Below are 16323 nucleotides of genomic sequence, written 5' to 3' on the forward strand. Positions count from 1 at the left end.
GCTGTTGGGAAAACCGGGCATCCACATGCAGAAAACTAAAAGTGGATCCCTGTTTGTCACCATGCATCAATATCAACTCAAAGTGGATCAAAGACTGCAATGTCAGACACAAAACTTTGAAACTACTGTGAGAGAGTAGGAGAAACATTAGAACTTACAGGTATAGGTAGAAACTTCTTGAAAAGAGTCCTAGTAATACAGCAGATAGGAGAGAGACTTGACAAGTGGAACTACATCAAAATTAAAAGTTTTTACAGTTAGGGATGTAGTTATTGAACTAGAAAGATAGCAAACCACCATGGTTTCCCTCATTTGTAATAATTAGAATATACCTAGGATAGTACTAGCAGAGAATCACAATAGCTCAAGAACTATGTACATATGACCACATAAAATGATGCTAGCTGAAATGAACTCCATGATATGGAAACAGGAGGGTTGTTTTTGCTTTTGTTTATGTTTTTTTTTTTTTTTTTTTAGTCGTCAGGCTTGAACTCTGGGCCTGGGCACTGTCCCTCAGCTCTTTAGCTCAATCCTAGTACTCTCCCACTAGAGCCACAGTGCCACTTCTGGTTTTCTGGTAGTTAATTGGAGATTAGTCTCACAAACTTTCCTGCTTGAGCTGGCTTTGAACCACAATCCTCAGATCTCAGCCTCCTGAGTAGCTAGGATTACAGGCGTGAGCCACTAATGCCCGGCACAAGAGGGTTTGTTGTTGCTGTTTTCTTTTCTTTTTCTTAGTGTACTGTTTGCAGTTATTTCTTTTGTCTTTCATTTTTATCTCTTCTGGGTTTATTCCCTGTGATCACTGTTTCAGATTTCAGTAATCTTTGTCTTATATATGTTTGTCAGATCTGAAGAATGGAAGGGGAATAACAGAAATGGTGGGACAAGGGATGAACTGATACAACAGCAATACTCACTAGATACTATGTTAGAAATGAACATTACAACTTAGGGGTAGGGGAGTGGGGGAGAGGGTAAAGAGGGAGAAAAACAAGGGAGAGGGTAACACTGTTCAAAAAGAAATGTACTCAGCCGGGCGCTGGTGGCTCACGCCTGTAATCCTAGCTACTCAGGAGGCTGAGATCTGAGGATCGCGGTTCAAAGCCAGCCCGGGCAGGAGAGACTGTGAGACTCCTATCTCCAATAAACCACCAGAAAACCGGAAGTGGCGCTGTAGCTCAAGTGGTAGAGCGCTTGCCTTGAGCTGAAGAGCTGAGGGACAGTGCCCAGTCTCAGAGTTCAAGCCCCACAGCCGACAAAAAAAAAAAAAAAAAAAAAGAAATGTACTCATTCCTTCACTTATGTAACTGTAACCCCTCTGTACCTCACCTTTACAATAGAATAAAAAGATAGCCAACGAACTGGGAAAAGATCTTTACCAGCAATATGTCAAAGGCCTAATATCCAATATATACAAGGAGCTCAAGAAAGTAACCTCTCCCAAACCAGTCACTAAATGGGCAAGGGAGCTAAGGAGTGTCTTCTCAGAAGAGGTAGGAGGGACTGGGAATGTGGCTTAGTGGTAGAGAGCTTGCCTAGGGAAGCCCTGGGTTCGAGGCCTCAGTGTCACATAAACAGAAAAAACTGGAAGTGGTGCTGTGGCTCAAGTTGTACAGTGCTAACCTTAACTAAAAAAGAAGTTCAGGGACAGTGCCCAGACCCTGAGTTCATGGCCCTGGAGGGGAAGAAGGAAGGAAGGAGGAGGAGGAGGAAGAAGAAGGGGAGGGGGTGAGGAGGAGGAGGAAGTAAGAATGGCATAGATACACATGAGGGAATGCTTATTATCCTTGGCCATAAGGAAATGCAAATCAAAACAACTCTGAGATTGTACCTCACCCTAGTAAGATTGGTCAACATTGTGAATTTGAGGAACAACGAATGTTGGGGGGGATGTGGGGGGAAGGAACCCTACCTGCACTGTTGGTGAGAATGTAAACTAGTACAACCACTCTGGACATCAGTCTGGAGGTTCCTCAAAAAACTAAACATAGATGTTCCCTACAACCCAGCCATACCACTCCTGGGCATCTACCCTGAACATCATGAGCCAGGATATGATAAAGACACCTGCACATCCATGTTCATTGCCACACTATTCACAATAGCCAAGATATGGCAACAGCCCAGATGATCTATACCCAATGGAATTTTGCAGTCATTAGAAAGAACAAAATAATGTCATTTGCAGGGAAATGGATGGAACTAGAACAATTCATGTTAAATGGGATAAGCCAGGATCAGAGAGACAAGCTGGGCACTGAGGTGGCTCACACCTGTAATCCTAGCTATTCAGGAGGCTGAGATCTGAGGATCCCGGTTCAAAGCCAGCCCAGGCAGGAATGTCCATGAGACTCTTATCTCCAATATACCATAAGTAAAACCAGAGGTGGCACTGTGACTCAAGTGGTAGAGCACTAGCCTTGAGCTGAAGAGCTCAGGGACAGTGCCCAGGCCCAGAGTTCAAGTCCCATGACTGACAAAAAAAAAATCAGAGAGACAAGTGGCACATGTTTTCCCTGATATGTGGAAGTTAGATCTAAAAGGCACTTGGGATGTGATAAATTATACAGGATTCTAGATACTCACACACGATGAGCCCAAAAGAGGATACTCTTAGGAGAGAAACACAAAGGTGCAATGCTTAAGTGTCTCTTCATATTTATATAATATATATACTGAAATGAACTCTAAGATATGGAAACAAGAGACTTCCTTCCTTTTTTAGATTTTAGTTTTTGATGACTGTCTTCTATGTATGGTGTACTCAAGTGTACATCTTCAGAAGGGCTCGGGAAAGGGTATGGAACTCAAGGGAAAAAATGGGTGAAAAAGTGCAGCAGTGGAGCTTGCTGGACACTGATGAAAATGAACTCACGAGTGCAGACAGGAGGGAGGGACTGGGAGAAAATGAGGGCACTGAAGACACTGCACAAAAGGAAATGTACTCATTACCTGACTTGTGTAATTGTAATCCCTCTGTACATCAACTCTATAATAACAATAAATTATTTTTTAAAAAGAGGTGCTAAATGTTTCCTAAATAAATGGCTTCATCTAAGCGTGATTCATCATTGAATGATTCATCATTGTTCTGAGGGTGGTATACTGTTGGTTACAGATGGTATGGGCAAGGGAGAAGCAAAAAGATCAATGAGGGACACATGGCAACAGTGCAGGCCACAGAGAAGACCCACTTGGTGCTCTGATTCGTGCTGTTACCTGTTACATTTATTTCTCCCGCTGGAAAAAGGCTATCCCTGCCATCCTCACCCACAGGGAGCGGGACCTTCATGCCCACCGCCATCCTCTTTCCACTCATTCCACTGTTGGATCTGCTCCATCTCCATCCAGAAGCTGTGTGTGGGCAAGCTCTCCTTCCAGGACACCAAAGAGACGTGACCGTGAGCAGGGCGTGGATGCAGAGCATTCTGCTTCCCCTTCCCAGGGCCTGTGGAAGGGCCAGAGTTGTGGCAAGCTGGAGAGAGGAGGGAAGTCAGGATGGACTGTGTTCTCGCTGGGGTCTCTCCTGAAGTCAGCTTGGATGCTCTGGGGGCTGGCATGCTTCTCTGCAGCCACAGACACACAGAGCTATGGCAGCCCATGCCCTGCTTGAGAATCCTTGGCAACTGAGATTGAAATGCTACTGCTACTGCTGCTGTTTAGAACCAAGGAAGGCCCAGCATGCTTTGCTCCCTCTGCCTCCTGCAAGGCCAGCAGATGGGTGGGAACAGGAAGCTCCAGGACAGATGAGGAAATTCCAGTGTAGCACCTCTCTGACCTGGACATACCCCAGAAGTCTACCATCTCCTCCCACCCCACCCACCCCCTTCTCTGGGAATCTCAGTGTCCCAACCCTGAGTTCCCTGTCCCTCCCCTCCCAGCCTGAGCTGCACTGAGCAAAGTAAGAGCCCTGAGGAATAGCTGTCAAAGTAAGCTGATCCCATCCTCTTCCAGAGCTAGGCCAGCACCTGCATCCATTCACGTATCCTCCAATCCTCCGCACTTTTCAACACGCATGGATGATTCCCACTGCAAGCAAACAAATGATTCCAGGACCAGACGGAGCAGCACTCCTGGTCCAAAGTTTCAGAGGAGCTTGCAGGTAACACGCTCACACTGCCAGCCAGAACCAGAATCCTTGAGAAAAGTTGGAGTTGATAACAGCAGCAAACACTCCAGACTAGAATGCACTTTAACACACACACACACTTGTGCACACATGCATGCACCATCAAGCTATTGCCCCTGCCAGGCGAGACGAACATAAAAAAATAACCCTAGGTTTTGAAAGTGCGGAAAGAAGAGTGTATTCTGTAAATTCTACAGATAGTTCAGCTCCATATTGATCCAGGATCAATATGGGCTGGATCCTCTTCTTTTTCTACCCAGAAACAGATAAACAATAAACATATAGGCAGTTTGAACTGCCTTTTTAAAAAGTTGATTTAGACTAAACAATAAAGTCATCCAAATGTTGCTTTTAAAAAGGCACATAAGGGGCTGGGAAGGTAGCTTAGCTGGGCCTTTGATAGCTCACACTATAATCTTAGCTACTCAGGAGGCTGAGATCTAAGGATCAAAGATTGAAGCCATCCCACACAGAAAACGTTAACATTTTTTCAGTGGTGGAGATCAAGCCCACATGCTAGGCAAGTGCTCTACCACTAAGCTATTCCCCACACCCCCCCCCACCCCTCCGCCCTTTCCTGTTTTATTTTAAGACAGGGTCTCACTGTGTAGTCCAGGCTGATCTAGAACCTGAACTTTCTCTCTCTCTTTTCTTTCTTCCTTTCTTTCTTGCTTTTCTTCTTTCTCTCTCTTTCCTTTCTCTCTTTTCTTTTCTTTTTTTTTTTTTGGTACGGTCGTGGGGCCTGAACTCTGGGCCTGGGTGCTGTCCCTCAGCTCTTCAGCTCAAGGCTAGCGCTCTACCACTTGAGCCACAGCACCACTTCCAGCTTTTTTTTTTCTGCTTATGTGGTGCTGAGGACTCAAACCCAGGGCCTCATTCATACAAGGCAAGCACTGTACCACTGGGTCACCTTCCCAGCCCCTCCTTTCTCTCTTTTCTTTCCTTCCTTTCTTTCCTTTCCTTCTTTCTTTCTTCCTTTCTTTCTTTTCTTTCTCTCTTCCTTCCTTTCTTTCTTTTCTTTCTCCCTTCCTTCCTTCCTTCCTTTCTTTCTTTCTTTGCTTGCTTACTCTCTTTTTGGTGCTGGTTCTGGGGCTTGAACTCAGGGCCCAGGGGACTGTCCTTAAGCATTTGTGCTCAGGGCTAGTGTTCTACCACTTGAGCCACAGTTCCACTCTCAGATTTTTAGTAGTCAACCACAGATAAGAGTCTCGTGGACTTTCCTGCCCAGTCTCCTGAGTAGCTAGGATTACAACAGGCATGAACCACCAGCACCTGGCCAACCTAGAACTATGTATCCCAGGCTGGTCTCGATCCTGCTGCCTCCACTTTCACAGTAGTTGGATTACAGAGATTGGGCTTTACATCTAGCAACAACTTTAGATATTTATTTTTGGTGATGCTGGGGTTTGAACTCAGTATTTCCTATTTGCCAGGTCGGTACTCTACCACTTGAACCATGCCCCTAGCCCAAAAGAAAATGCTTCCATGGGTATTTTTGGTGGTTGTTTTGTTTGCTTTTGTACACAGCTAATCCTGACAGTGCCTTGCCCCAGGATGCTGGCTAGGCTCTCCTAGTATCCACCCAGCTATGTGCCATGCTCCACTGCAAGCTATGAACCATTCTATCCCCAAACATGCTCGAATGTACTAAAGTCACAGAATCTTCAATCTGCTAGGCCTGCAGGAACAGACAAGGCACACAGCTTCTTTCCTGGCAACAGCTTGGCCATTTCCCTCAGAGCAGAAGCTTAACTGAAGACCAATTCCCAGTTAATTATAAAATTGGCTGCTCTACTCTATTTATGCTTTTCGAGAAAACTGCCAGTCAGCACCTCCTGTGAGTCTGTTTGCGCCCCCATGCTGGGGCACAGCTCCATTTCTTTAGCTACTTTATGATGCACGTGGAAATTACCAGCATCTGTGTATTTTCGTGACATTTTGAAAACTGTGGCAACTAAACGAAAACAAAAGTCATCAGCGGTGTCACCATTTGATAGCTAAGCGCTGAAGGGGAGCCATCATTTCTTTTGGTAAGTGTTCTGGGGAGATCAGAAAGAGGCAGGGAACATACAGGAAGAAATCAAACACTTGCAACTCAAGATTACATTTTCAGCTTGGCCAAGAATAGCATAGCCTTGAGTCCTCATTAGGAAGAGAACAACAGGATGTGTGTTTAGCACACTACAACATCCATTCAGAGCCTCACAAATACACCATCTTCTAGACTGTTCTGTTGTCAGGATTGTGCTGATACATAGCATATGTACAAAAGCACATAAATTCTAAATGCATTGCATGGCTGTCTCTTGTCCTAACTTAATTTTGGTTTTGTTGTTGATTTGGTGCCAGTACTAGGGCTTGAACTCAGGGCCTGGAGGTTGTCTCTTAGCTTTTACACTTAAGGTTGGTGCTGTACCACTTGAGTCATAACTCCACTTCCCACTTTTTGGTGTTTCATTGGAGTTAAGAGTCTCACAAACTTTCCTGCCCAGGTTGGCTTTGAATGATGATCTTCAGATCTCAGCCTCCTGAGTAACTAGGATTTCAGACATGAGTTTCAGGCCCCCAGCATAACTTGGGCTGTAAACACTGACTGAGCACATGACTACATACCAAGCAGCAGATATATCTGAATTGTGGTTTAATACAACAGTCCACATAGAGTGCGCTGTGGAGAGAGTCCCAGGAAGATGAAGAATCCATCCAGATTATCTAGTAAGTGGGACAGCCAAGATTTGAACCCAGGTTGTAAGCTCCAGTGAGTGCCAAGCTCCTAAGAGCCATGACTGAAGGTTTCAGAAGGCCCCATGCTGTTAAAAAAGAAAAGGAAGAAAGGAAGAAAGGAAGAAAGGAAGGAAGGAAGGAAGACAATTTGCTTCAGGAGGCAGCATCAGGAGCTAAGGCTGTGCTGTATCCCCAGAAAGGCCAGGGTTTGGTGCCCTTCCACCATAGTCTGAAGCACACACACATCCCTCCCATTGCCAGCCAAGTGTGGGCTAAGGGCTGGAATTTCAGAGCTCTGGCCCAATGTACACTGTGGAAGAGAAATTCTTGCCTTATGGGACTACTGTGGAGACCCAAGAGACACCTGCTGTTGGCACCCAGCAGGTCCACACCTCCCTCCCCTGCCTGTGGCGCTGGTACCTGCAGCCCAGGTGGGCGCAGAGCTGGGCATAGCACCCTTGCTGTGTGGTGATGCAGGGCCATGGGATCTGGGGACAAGGGGAAGCCAGGGGCATAGGGCAGGGCCTTTATGCAGGCAGCAGGGAGTAGGGTAGATTTTACCATGTGCTGGCACCTGGGGCTCCCAGGTCTGCTACCACATAGCCACCTCTTGGGCTGACAGAAGTACAAGGTGAACAGGAAGAAGGAAAGAGGCAAGGACAGGAACACACCCATTCCCAGACATCCTTATACCTGGGCAAACGCCTGCTCCTAGGGTGCAGACTGGTTCCACCAGGGCCACACTAAAAGGCAGACACATGCATTCCAATGGATATGCATGTGTGTGTGTGTGTATGTGTGCATGTGTATACACGTGCGTGCATGCACACACACAGAGTCTGGCCCACCTATACCTGATCTGTGAAGCAGAACAGTACCTTAAAAAAAAAAAAGACAGCTAGGTGTCGGTGGCTCACGCCTGTAATCCTAGCTCCTCAGGAGGCTGAGATCTGAGGATCCCACTTCAAAACCAGCCCAGGCAGGAAAGTCAGTGAGACTTTTATTTGGCCAGTCCTGGGGCTTGAACTTAGGGCCTGCACACTGTCCCTGAGCCTCTTTTGTGCTCAAGGCTAGCACTCTACCACTTGAGCCACAGTACCCACTTCCCTGTGAGACATCTCCACTTAACCACAAGAAAATTGGAAGTGGCACTGTGGCTCAAAGTGGTAGAGCACTAGCCTTGAACAAAATGAGCTCAGGGACAGCATCCAGCTGAGTTCAAGCCCCATGGCTGAAAAAAAAAATCAGTCTAGCTTGGTGGTACATACCTATAATTCTAGCACTCAAGAGGCTGAGGCAGGAGGATCAGGAATTAAGGTTAGCCAGTCTACATAGTTGAGACTCTGTCTCAAAGAAAACAAAACCAAGTGAAAATCAAATACCCAGATAAGTGAGTGGGACCAGCATTGGTGACCCAATGCTTCACCTTGGCTGTCTCCTCCCTCTGAGCCTTCTTGGTACCTCAGTTTCCTCTGTGGCATGGGGATGGGTGACATTTGCCAGGTAATAGGGAAACGGCATGTAAGCTGGAACCCAGGGTATACAAATAGAAAGCTTTGGTAATGGGCAGAGGACCCCAGAGAGCAGCATCAGGGGTGGGGGAGAGTTGGGACCTGCAGGGGTCTTCTGGGAACTAGAATATGATAGAGCAGAAGCTGGCTGGGTAAGGGACACTGGATCTTAACTCCTTGGTCTGTGAAAGGAAACTCATCTGTCTTTAACAAGAATTGATAGGAGTCTTGCTGGGGACAACACAAGAAGCCTTCCTGGTAGAGGGGGGGCCTCTAGGCCCAAATAGAAGTTGAAGGCTGAAGGCCAGGAAAGAAAGGTCTGAAGGGGCCTTGGGGACACAGAGGGACTATTCCTCCCAGCATGTGTCCTATTCCTGCACCTGCTGTGGACCACAATCCTTCCTCCAGGCCAGAATAAATACCATGGCCTCCCCAGGTTGTCCTGGCCTTCTTTGCTGTCCTCCCAGGCTCCTCCTGATGGCAGTGACCTCCCTGGCAGTGTACTCACCTTCAAGATGAGAAATGTTATCAGATGCCAGTGGCTCATGCCTGGAATCCTAGCTACTCAGGAGGCTAAGATTTGAGGATTGCAGTTGAAAGCCAGCCTGGGTAGGAAAGTCAATATGACTCTCATCTCCAATACATGACTCAGTGAAAGCTGGAAGTGGCGCTGTGGCTCAAGTGGTAGAGCACTATCCTTGAGCAAAAGCAGCTCAGGGACAGTGGTCAGGCCCTGAGTTCAAGCCCTAGGACCAGAAAAAGAGAGGAGAGAGGAAGAGAGGAAGAGAAAGGAAGAGAGAGGAAGAGAGAGGAAGAGAACAAGAGGGAGAGGGAGAGGGAGAGGGAGGAGAGAGAGAGAGAGAAAGAGAGAGAGAAAGAGGCACCCAAGTGCGCATTAAACAGCAGCAACTCCATGGTTCCATCATAACAAGACACTTGGTAGATTCACCATAGGCTTTATCAAATAAACACTAGTAATTAACATCCACCTGAAGCCTACTAAAGGACGCTCATAGCAAGCCCACTCTGAACCGTCTGGGCCTGGGTCCCCCAGCTGATGAACAGACTTGACTGGGCCCAGAATCAAACGTGTTCTTCTGGGTATAAGAACACCCTCATAGCTGGGCACCAGTGGCCCACGCTTGTAATCCTAGCTACTCAGGAGGCTGAGATCTGAGGATCTCAGTTCAAAGCCAGCCCGGGCAGGAAAGTCCGTGACACTCATCTCCAATAAACCACTAGAAAACCAGAAGTGGCGCTGTGGCTCAAGCGGTAGAGTGCTCGCCTTGAGCTGAAGAGTATAGGGACAGCGCCCAAGCCAGGAGTTCAAGCCCCACGACTGACAAAAAAAAAAAAAAAAAGAACACCCTCATTTCTTGAACATGAACCCCCAGCTTCTGGCACAGCCCTGACCCAGCACTGCTGAATTCAGCAGTCCTTGCAGGACTGGTGCTCCAGTATGATGGTAGAGAATAGTGGATCCAACATAGAGGACATGGGTTGTGTTTGTGTGTGTGGGGGGGGGGGGGTGTCCCAGAAAGGATCATCAGTCAGCAGTATCTTCTTCCCTCCCTGGCAAGTCTCTCCCATTCTACGGTAGCCATAGCCCAGTTGAGCAAGCCAGTGCTGGTTGGGTCTAGAGATGACAGTGATTAAAGGAGGAAGAGACATAGATCAATGGTGGTCTAGGAAAGACTATACAGATGGACAAAGTAGAGTGTCATATCTACCCCTGGCAGTGCTGTGTGTGTGTGTGTGTGTGTGTGTGTGTGTGTGTGTGTGTGTGTGTGTGTGTGTGTGTGTGTGTGTGTGTGTGTGTGTGTGTGTGTGTGTGTGTGTGTGTGTGTGTGTGTGTGTGTGTGTGTGTGTGTGTGTGTGTGTGTATGCGCTAATACTGGGGCTTAAGCTCAGGGCCATGTCTCACTTGGCTATTTTACTCAAGGCTGGTGCACTACCCTTTGAACCACACCTTTACTTCTGACTTTTTGCTGGTGAATTGAAGAGTCTCATAGACTTTTTTTTGCCCTGAATTGGCTTTGAACTGCAATCCTCAAATCTCAGTCTGCCGAGTAAACTAGGATTACAAGAGTGAGCCATCATGGGCATGGTTCTTTTGTAGAATCTGAGCATCTCATTTCCTTGACTGGACACAGCCCGGATAGGCTGCATAAGGCATTCAGGGGAGCATTAACAAGTAAACATGTATGTTCAAACATTAGAATTTAGAATTGGGGTGTAGTTTAGTGGTAGAGTGCTTTCCTAGCATGGACAAGGTCCTAGATTCAGTCCTGTACACTCCTTAACCCAGTGTAATCTTTCACACTTCTGTGCAACAATTTCCTCATCTGTATCATAAAGACAAACTATTATTTCCCATGAAGGTATTTCATGAATTGCATCTGTGTCTTCCATTTTTAACTAACTACTTGCCTTATATACTTCAGGAAGATTGCTTATTTATCTCTGAGTTGCACCAACTTCCCATAGGATTCTACACACACACACACACACACACACACACACACACACACACACACACACACACACACACACACACACACACACACACACACACACACACACACACACACACACACACACACACACACACACACACACACACACCACCTTTTTTTAGGATTAAGTCTCCCTGGAGATTCAGTCTCTTTGAAATAATTTGGTGCAGATATGGTATTCTGTAAACCTAGCTACTCAAGAGGCTGAGATCTGAAGATCATCATTCAAAGCCAGCTGGGGCAGGAAAGTCCTTGAGACTCTTATTTTCAATTAATCACAAAAAGCTGGAAGTGGAGCTATATGGCTCAAGTAGCACAGTGCTAACCTTGAGCAAAAAAGCTCAGGGAGAGTGTCTAGGTACTGAGTTCAAGTCCCAGGACCAGCGTGTGTACACGCACGCACACACACACGCACACACACTCGCGCGCGCATGCACACACACACACACACACACAAAATCAGGATATAATAGCAGAGCACTGACCAAGCTTAAGACTCCTAAGCATGGGATCTTGTGGGACTTCACAGTCACAAAGATGGCCCCATAAGCATACATGAGTTCATAAGGGGCCCAGGCCCTCCATTGTCAAGGTTGTGATGGGAAAGGTTGGATAAGATTCTGCAACTGAGATTCAGTGAGAGTCCTTGCTTCTCAGTCTGTCTCCTCCCTCTACTCAGGGTAGAGAACATGGAGGAGGCCAGGCTCTGGTGGCTGTGGGGATAGACAGAGGTGCACATGGAGAGATAGTAGTAAGAGTGAAAAATCATTAGGACTCACTGTTGGTGGGTGGGCCATGGGTGGGAAGGACAGGCTGGAGGCTTCCCCTCCAGGAGTGGTGAGCAGCTGGATCCATGGAGACATGGGGGTTGTGGGTGGAGGAGAGAAGTGAGCAGGTGATCCAGCTGTTGTCTTTGGAACAAGAGGCAGAGACAGAACATGGCAGAGACAGTAAGCTCTGTACCACAGTAGAGACAGAGCCAGGTTCCAGTGTGGCAGGAGGGCAAAGCTTCAACATGGCAGCTTCCCAGGCTTTGGGCAGGCCCAGGGAACCCCTCTGAGTCCCCCACCCGGTTCCTTCCCCAGAAAGGCCTTACCTGGTAGAACAGGCTCACTGGCAGAGTCTCTCCTCCTCTTGGTCATAGAGTAGCCCTTCTTGGTAAATCTCAGCCAAGCCTTTGCTCCAAGATTCCCATGTGAAGAGTACATCTGAGCTGTTTTCCTCTGAATCTGTGAAGACTCAAGATACAGCTTCTGGAGTGCTGACATCCGATCTTACACCCCAGCCCATAAAGTTACCTGCTGCAGTCTTATGTGAGACCAGAAGACACAAAGAAGAGCTATGACTTAGAGACCAGCCCCAAGACCTCAAGAAGAATTTAGGGCCTTGGTGTTCTAGAAAGGTTATCTTATGGCTCAGAAAGTGGTCAGATCCATCTATTAGGCAGGGAAGGGCCTTAGAGATGACCTACAATTGGGGTATATCCAAGGGGGGGAGGAGACACTGAAGAGACACAAAACCAGGCATTGACCTGCCCATCCATTCATCTATCTAGCAAGCATGTGGCCTTGAGTTTAAACCCCAGTACTACCAAAAAGGGTAATGGCTTGAAGTAACTACTCTTCACTTGAGATCAGGATTCTTTTCTGAAAATATGCTAAGTGTTGAGTGATTACCATGCTGTTTCCTCAATTAGTCCTCTTGCCAACTTTTTGAAGCCCATTGTAGGTTAAATATCTCTTACTTGAAAGAAAGACTGGGAACTAGAAATGTTTTAGATTTGGGAATCTTTGCATCGATTTTTTACTGGAAACCTAAAACTTTCTGAATGTCATTCTGGATTTCAGAGTTTAGGAAGGAGGGATGCTCAATCTGTGAAGGATCTTCCATATTTTGCAGGCGGGGAAGGCTATGATGGCTCGTAGCCAGTTAGTAGTAGGACTGGATTCAAACTCATCCTATCAGCTCTGCCATTGTGGGGTTCCACTGAGTGCACTCATCTTGAAGTCAAGATATTCAGAGGCATTGTTGGATACCTTGCTCCAAGGACCACCATGCAGGTGAGCAGCTGTTCCCTAAGCACAATGCTGTACCCCTCCAGTCTCAGCCCGAATCCATCTCTGGACACTTCCATTTTCTTTCTGCAAGTTCCTTCCCCCTTCTCCTGGTCATGGCCAGAGGTTACTAGTGTCCAATGGGTAACTTTCCCAGTGTCCTATGGATAACTTTCCCAAGAGTTGAGCTAACGGTTTTGACTTTTCTTGGGTCCATACGATCTGACTGGGCAGCTCCCCTTCCCTTTCTCCCTTGGCTTGGGAAAAAAGCAACCTCCTGCTTTTTCTGGCATTTTCTGCACTGGTGGGTCCTGAAACATCTTTTTTGGCCCTGCTGAGCCAGACAGGACTTGAGGATGGTGCAGCTGGGAGGAGTCAGAGCAGCTCTTGTCAGTGGCCTGGAATCTAGCTGATTTCAAGAAAGGGACACACAGCAGAAGAGAAAACCCCAAGCCTGGGTCAAGCACAGTGGCTAATATTTGTTACCCCAGTTACTCAGGAGACAGAGATTGGGATTGGGAAGATTGTAGTTTAACTAATGAGACTCCATCTCAAACAATAAGCTGAGCATGGTGGTTCTCATTCATGGTTTCATCTATGTAGGAGGAATGAGGAGAAGGAACATGGACTGAAGGTGGTCCTTGGCAAAAACATGAGAACCTGTTTGAAAAAATGATAAAAGCAAAAAAGACTGGGTGCACAGTTTAAGGAGAACATTTACCTAGCAAGAAAACCAAAAACCTGTGTGTCTCGAAACTCTAACCCTCTAAACTCTGGCAGAGCTTTGGCCAATGACCAACACAACAAGAAAATACTCTCAATAATACTTAGAGCAAGAGGTCTCAGGGGACCCTGGGAGTGGATCCCCCACTTTAGGGAGGGCATATCTTTATGGCAGAATTAACAAAAGACTTCTAAACCCAGAGAGATAGCTTTCATAAAAGCCAGTTCACTAGCTGGGCATCCGTAGTTCATACCTGCAATCCTGGCTACTCAGACGGCTTAGATCTGAAGACTGTTGTTCAAAGCCAGTCCAGGCAGGAGAGTCTGTAAGACTCTTATCTACAATTATCATCCAAAAGCCAGATGTGGAGTTGTGGCTCAAATGGTAAAGTACCAGCCTTGAGCAAAAAAGCTATGGGACAATGCTTAGGCCCTGAGTTGAGGCTCTAGTAATACACACACACACACACACACACACACACACACACACACACACACACACAGGGACACTGCTTAGGCCCTGAGTTGAGGCTCTAGTAACACACACACACACACACACACACACACACACACACACACACACACACACTGGGACACTGCTTAGGCCCTGAGTTGAAGCTCTAGTAACATACACACACACACACACACACACACTGGGACACTGCTTAGGCCCTGAGTTGAGGCTCTAGTAACATACACACACACACACACACACACACACACACACACACACACACGATCCTGATTCCCCACCAGCTGCTGGGCCCAATGTCTGAGTAACACACACACACACACACACACACACACACACACACACACACACACACACACACACGCACACACGCACACATGCGCGCGCATGTGATCCTGATTCCCCACCAGCTGCTGGGCCCAATGTCTGAGCTTTGCTTTTCAAAGAGGGCTTTGGTCTACCTTGGAAATTTGAGAATATGTTTTAATTAAGCCTTTCCCAGAAGCAACAGGACTTCAGGCTCTTGCCAGGAAATACACTAATTACATAATCACTCTCCCCCCCCCCCCCAGATAAGGCCACGGGACAGTGGAAGTGAGGTAAACTGTTCACTTGGTCTCAAAAACATGTGACCAGAGTTGGCAGGAGGCTTAGAACTCCTCGCCTAGCTGGCCAAAGGTCATGGAACTAAGGAGCAGGAGGTAAAAGGCTGAGTGGTCCCCCAAAAGGCCTCTGGGTAGAGGACCTCCTGAGGATCAGGATGTCCAAAGAGAAGTATCAGTCCTAGCCAGGTACTTGTAGCTTACACCTGTAAACCTAGCTACTCAGGAGGCTGAGATCTGAAGATCACAGATCAAAGCCAGCCCAGCAGGAAAGTCTGAGACTCTTCAATTCACTAGCCAAAAGCCAAAAGTGGAGGTGTGTGGCTCAAGTGATAAGTGCCAGCCTTTGAGCAAAAAAAAAAAAAAAAAAAAAGCTAAAGGACAGTACCTAGGCCCTGAGTTCAAGCCACAGTACTAGAACACACACACACACACACACACACACACACACACACACACACAGAATCAGTCCTGCTACATGCCTAATCCACTTGCTCTCAGCTTCCCTTGAGGCCAACTTGGCCCTGCCTTTGCTCCTCTGTGCAGTAGTAGTCAGCTTCCACAATCCTGTGTCCCAGAGAAGCTCAGAGATACGGGATGGGCCAAAAACAATGTGAATGTCTGTGGGCATCTGAAAAATACCACAGGCTGCCATATCTTGTTCAAGTTGCTCATAAAAAAAAAAAGCACCCATTGCCAGGCCAGCCAGTGGGCTCACACCTGTAATCCTAGCTACTCAGGAGGCTGAGATCTGAGGATTGTGGTTCAAAGCCAGCCCAGGCAGCAAAGTCCGTGAGACTCTTATCTCCAATAAACCACTAGAAAACAGGAAGTAGCTCCGTGGCTCAAGTGGTAGAGCACTTGCCTTGAGCTGAAGAGCTGAGAGACAGTGCCCAGGCCCAGAGTTCAAGCCCCATGACTGACCAAAAAAAAAAAAAAAAAGCACCCATACAGCTGGGAAGGCAAGTGGGGCTTAATAGCAGCCCCCCAGAGCTTCTGCTCAGGGAGAGTATCTTTCTCTAATCCACTGACCCAGCAGGATCACCTCTTTCTAATTCACACCAAAGATCCTATGCACTGGTAGTATCCCTGAGAAGTGCAAAACTAATTTCACAAAGTCAGGAATTTACTCTTGGATTCTAGGTTCCTTTCACAGTCAGCCACTTGTATCTGAGCCACACTTCAAATCCCCAAGCAAGGTCCCCTTCTCTGTGATTTGTTTCAGGATACCTTATCCAATTGGGTCCCTGCCCAGCTCCAAGATTAGAGCCCAGTCTGGGCCCAGCAGCTCACCTTGGCTAAGTAAGATGTGTAACCAGACGATCACCAAGAACAGCAGCAAAACCATGGGCAGGCAGAGCCAGAGAACCAGGAATGGAAATGTGAGGTCGTTCACCAGCGGTACCAGTGGGAACTTCATGGTGTATGTGTGGCAGAGCAGGGCCGGTGCTTTGGCATGGGCATGCAAGGTGCCCCTGGGGCCTGGCAGGCTGGGCCAGGCTCTGGTCTTAGTCCAATTGTGACTAAGCAGTGACCGTGACAGTGATGGTGACATAAGGAGGTATGTCCTCAGACAGAACTGCAGG

General features: G+C 47.3%; 1 protein-coding gene across 5 annotated transcripts; it reads right to left on the reverse strand.

Moving 5' to 3' along the window:
- Positions 1–3112: 3112 nt before the first annotated feature.
- On the reverse strand, positions 3113–16223 carry LOC138816365 (adipogenin-like). Of its 5 annotated transcripts, XR_011368630.1 has the most exons (5): positions 16031–16223; positions 11983–12115; positions 11666–11797; positions 6749–6945; positions 3996–4035 (listed from the first exon to the last, which is right to left on the reverse strand). XR_011368630.1 is itself a non-coding variant. In XM_070006089.1 (3 exons), the coding sequence occupies exons 1-2, from the start codon at positions 16155–16157 to the stop codon at positions 11997–11999; spliced, it is 246 nt and encodes an 81-aa protein (XP_069862190.1). In that variant the 5' UTR covers positions 16158–16223; the 3' UTR covers positions 3113–3454; positions 11983–11996. The 5 variants fall into 5 exon arrangements, 2 of the variants coding, with proteins under 2 accessions (XP_069862190.1, XP_069862189.1); XR_011368631.1 differs by lacking the exons at positions 3996–4035; positions 11666–11797 and adding an exon at positions 3113–3454; XR_011368629.1 differs by lacking the exons at positions 3996–4035; positions 6749–6945 and adding an exon at positions 3113–3481.
- Positions 16224–16323: the final 100 nt, after the last annotated feature.

The sequence above is a fragment of the Dipodomys merriami genome, unplaced genomic scaffold (genome assembly GCF_024711535.1).
Source record: "Dipodomys merriami isolate MVZ:Mamm:240054 unplaced genomic scaffold, mDipMer1.0.p SCAF_692, whole genome shotgun sequence".
In the NCBI taxonomy this organism is placed as follows: Eukaryota; Metazoa; Chordata; class Mammalia; order Rodentia; family Heteromyidae; genus Dipodomys; species Dipodomys merriami.

Coding starts and splice junctions, on each gene's coding strand:
- LOC138816365 (XM_070006089.1), bottom strand. CDS start 16,157: ATGAAGTTCCCACTGGTACCGCTGGTGAACGACCTCACATTTCCATTC. Junction 12,116..16,030: donor ACACATCTTACTTAGCCAAG/GTGAGCTGCTGG, acceptor GAGTCTTCACAG/ATTCAGAGGAAAACAGCTCA.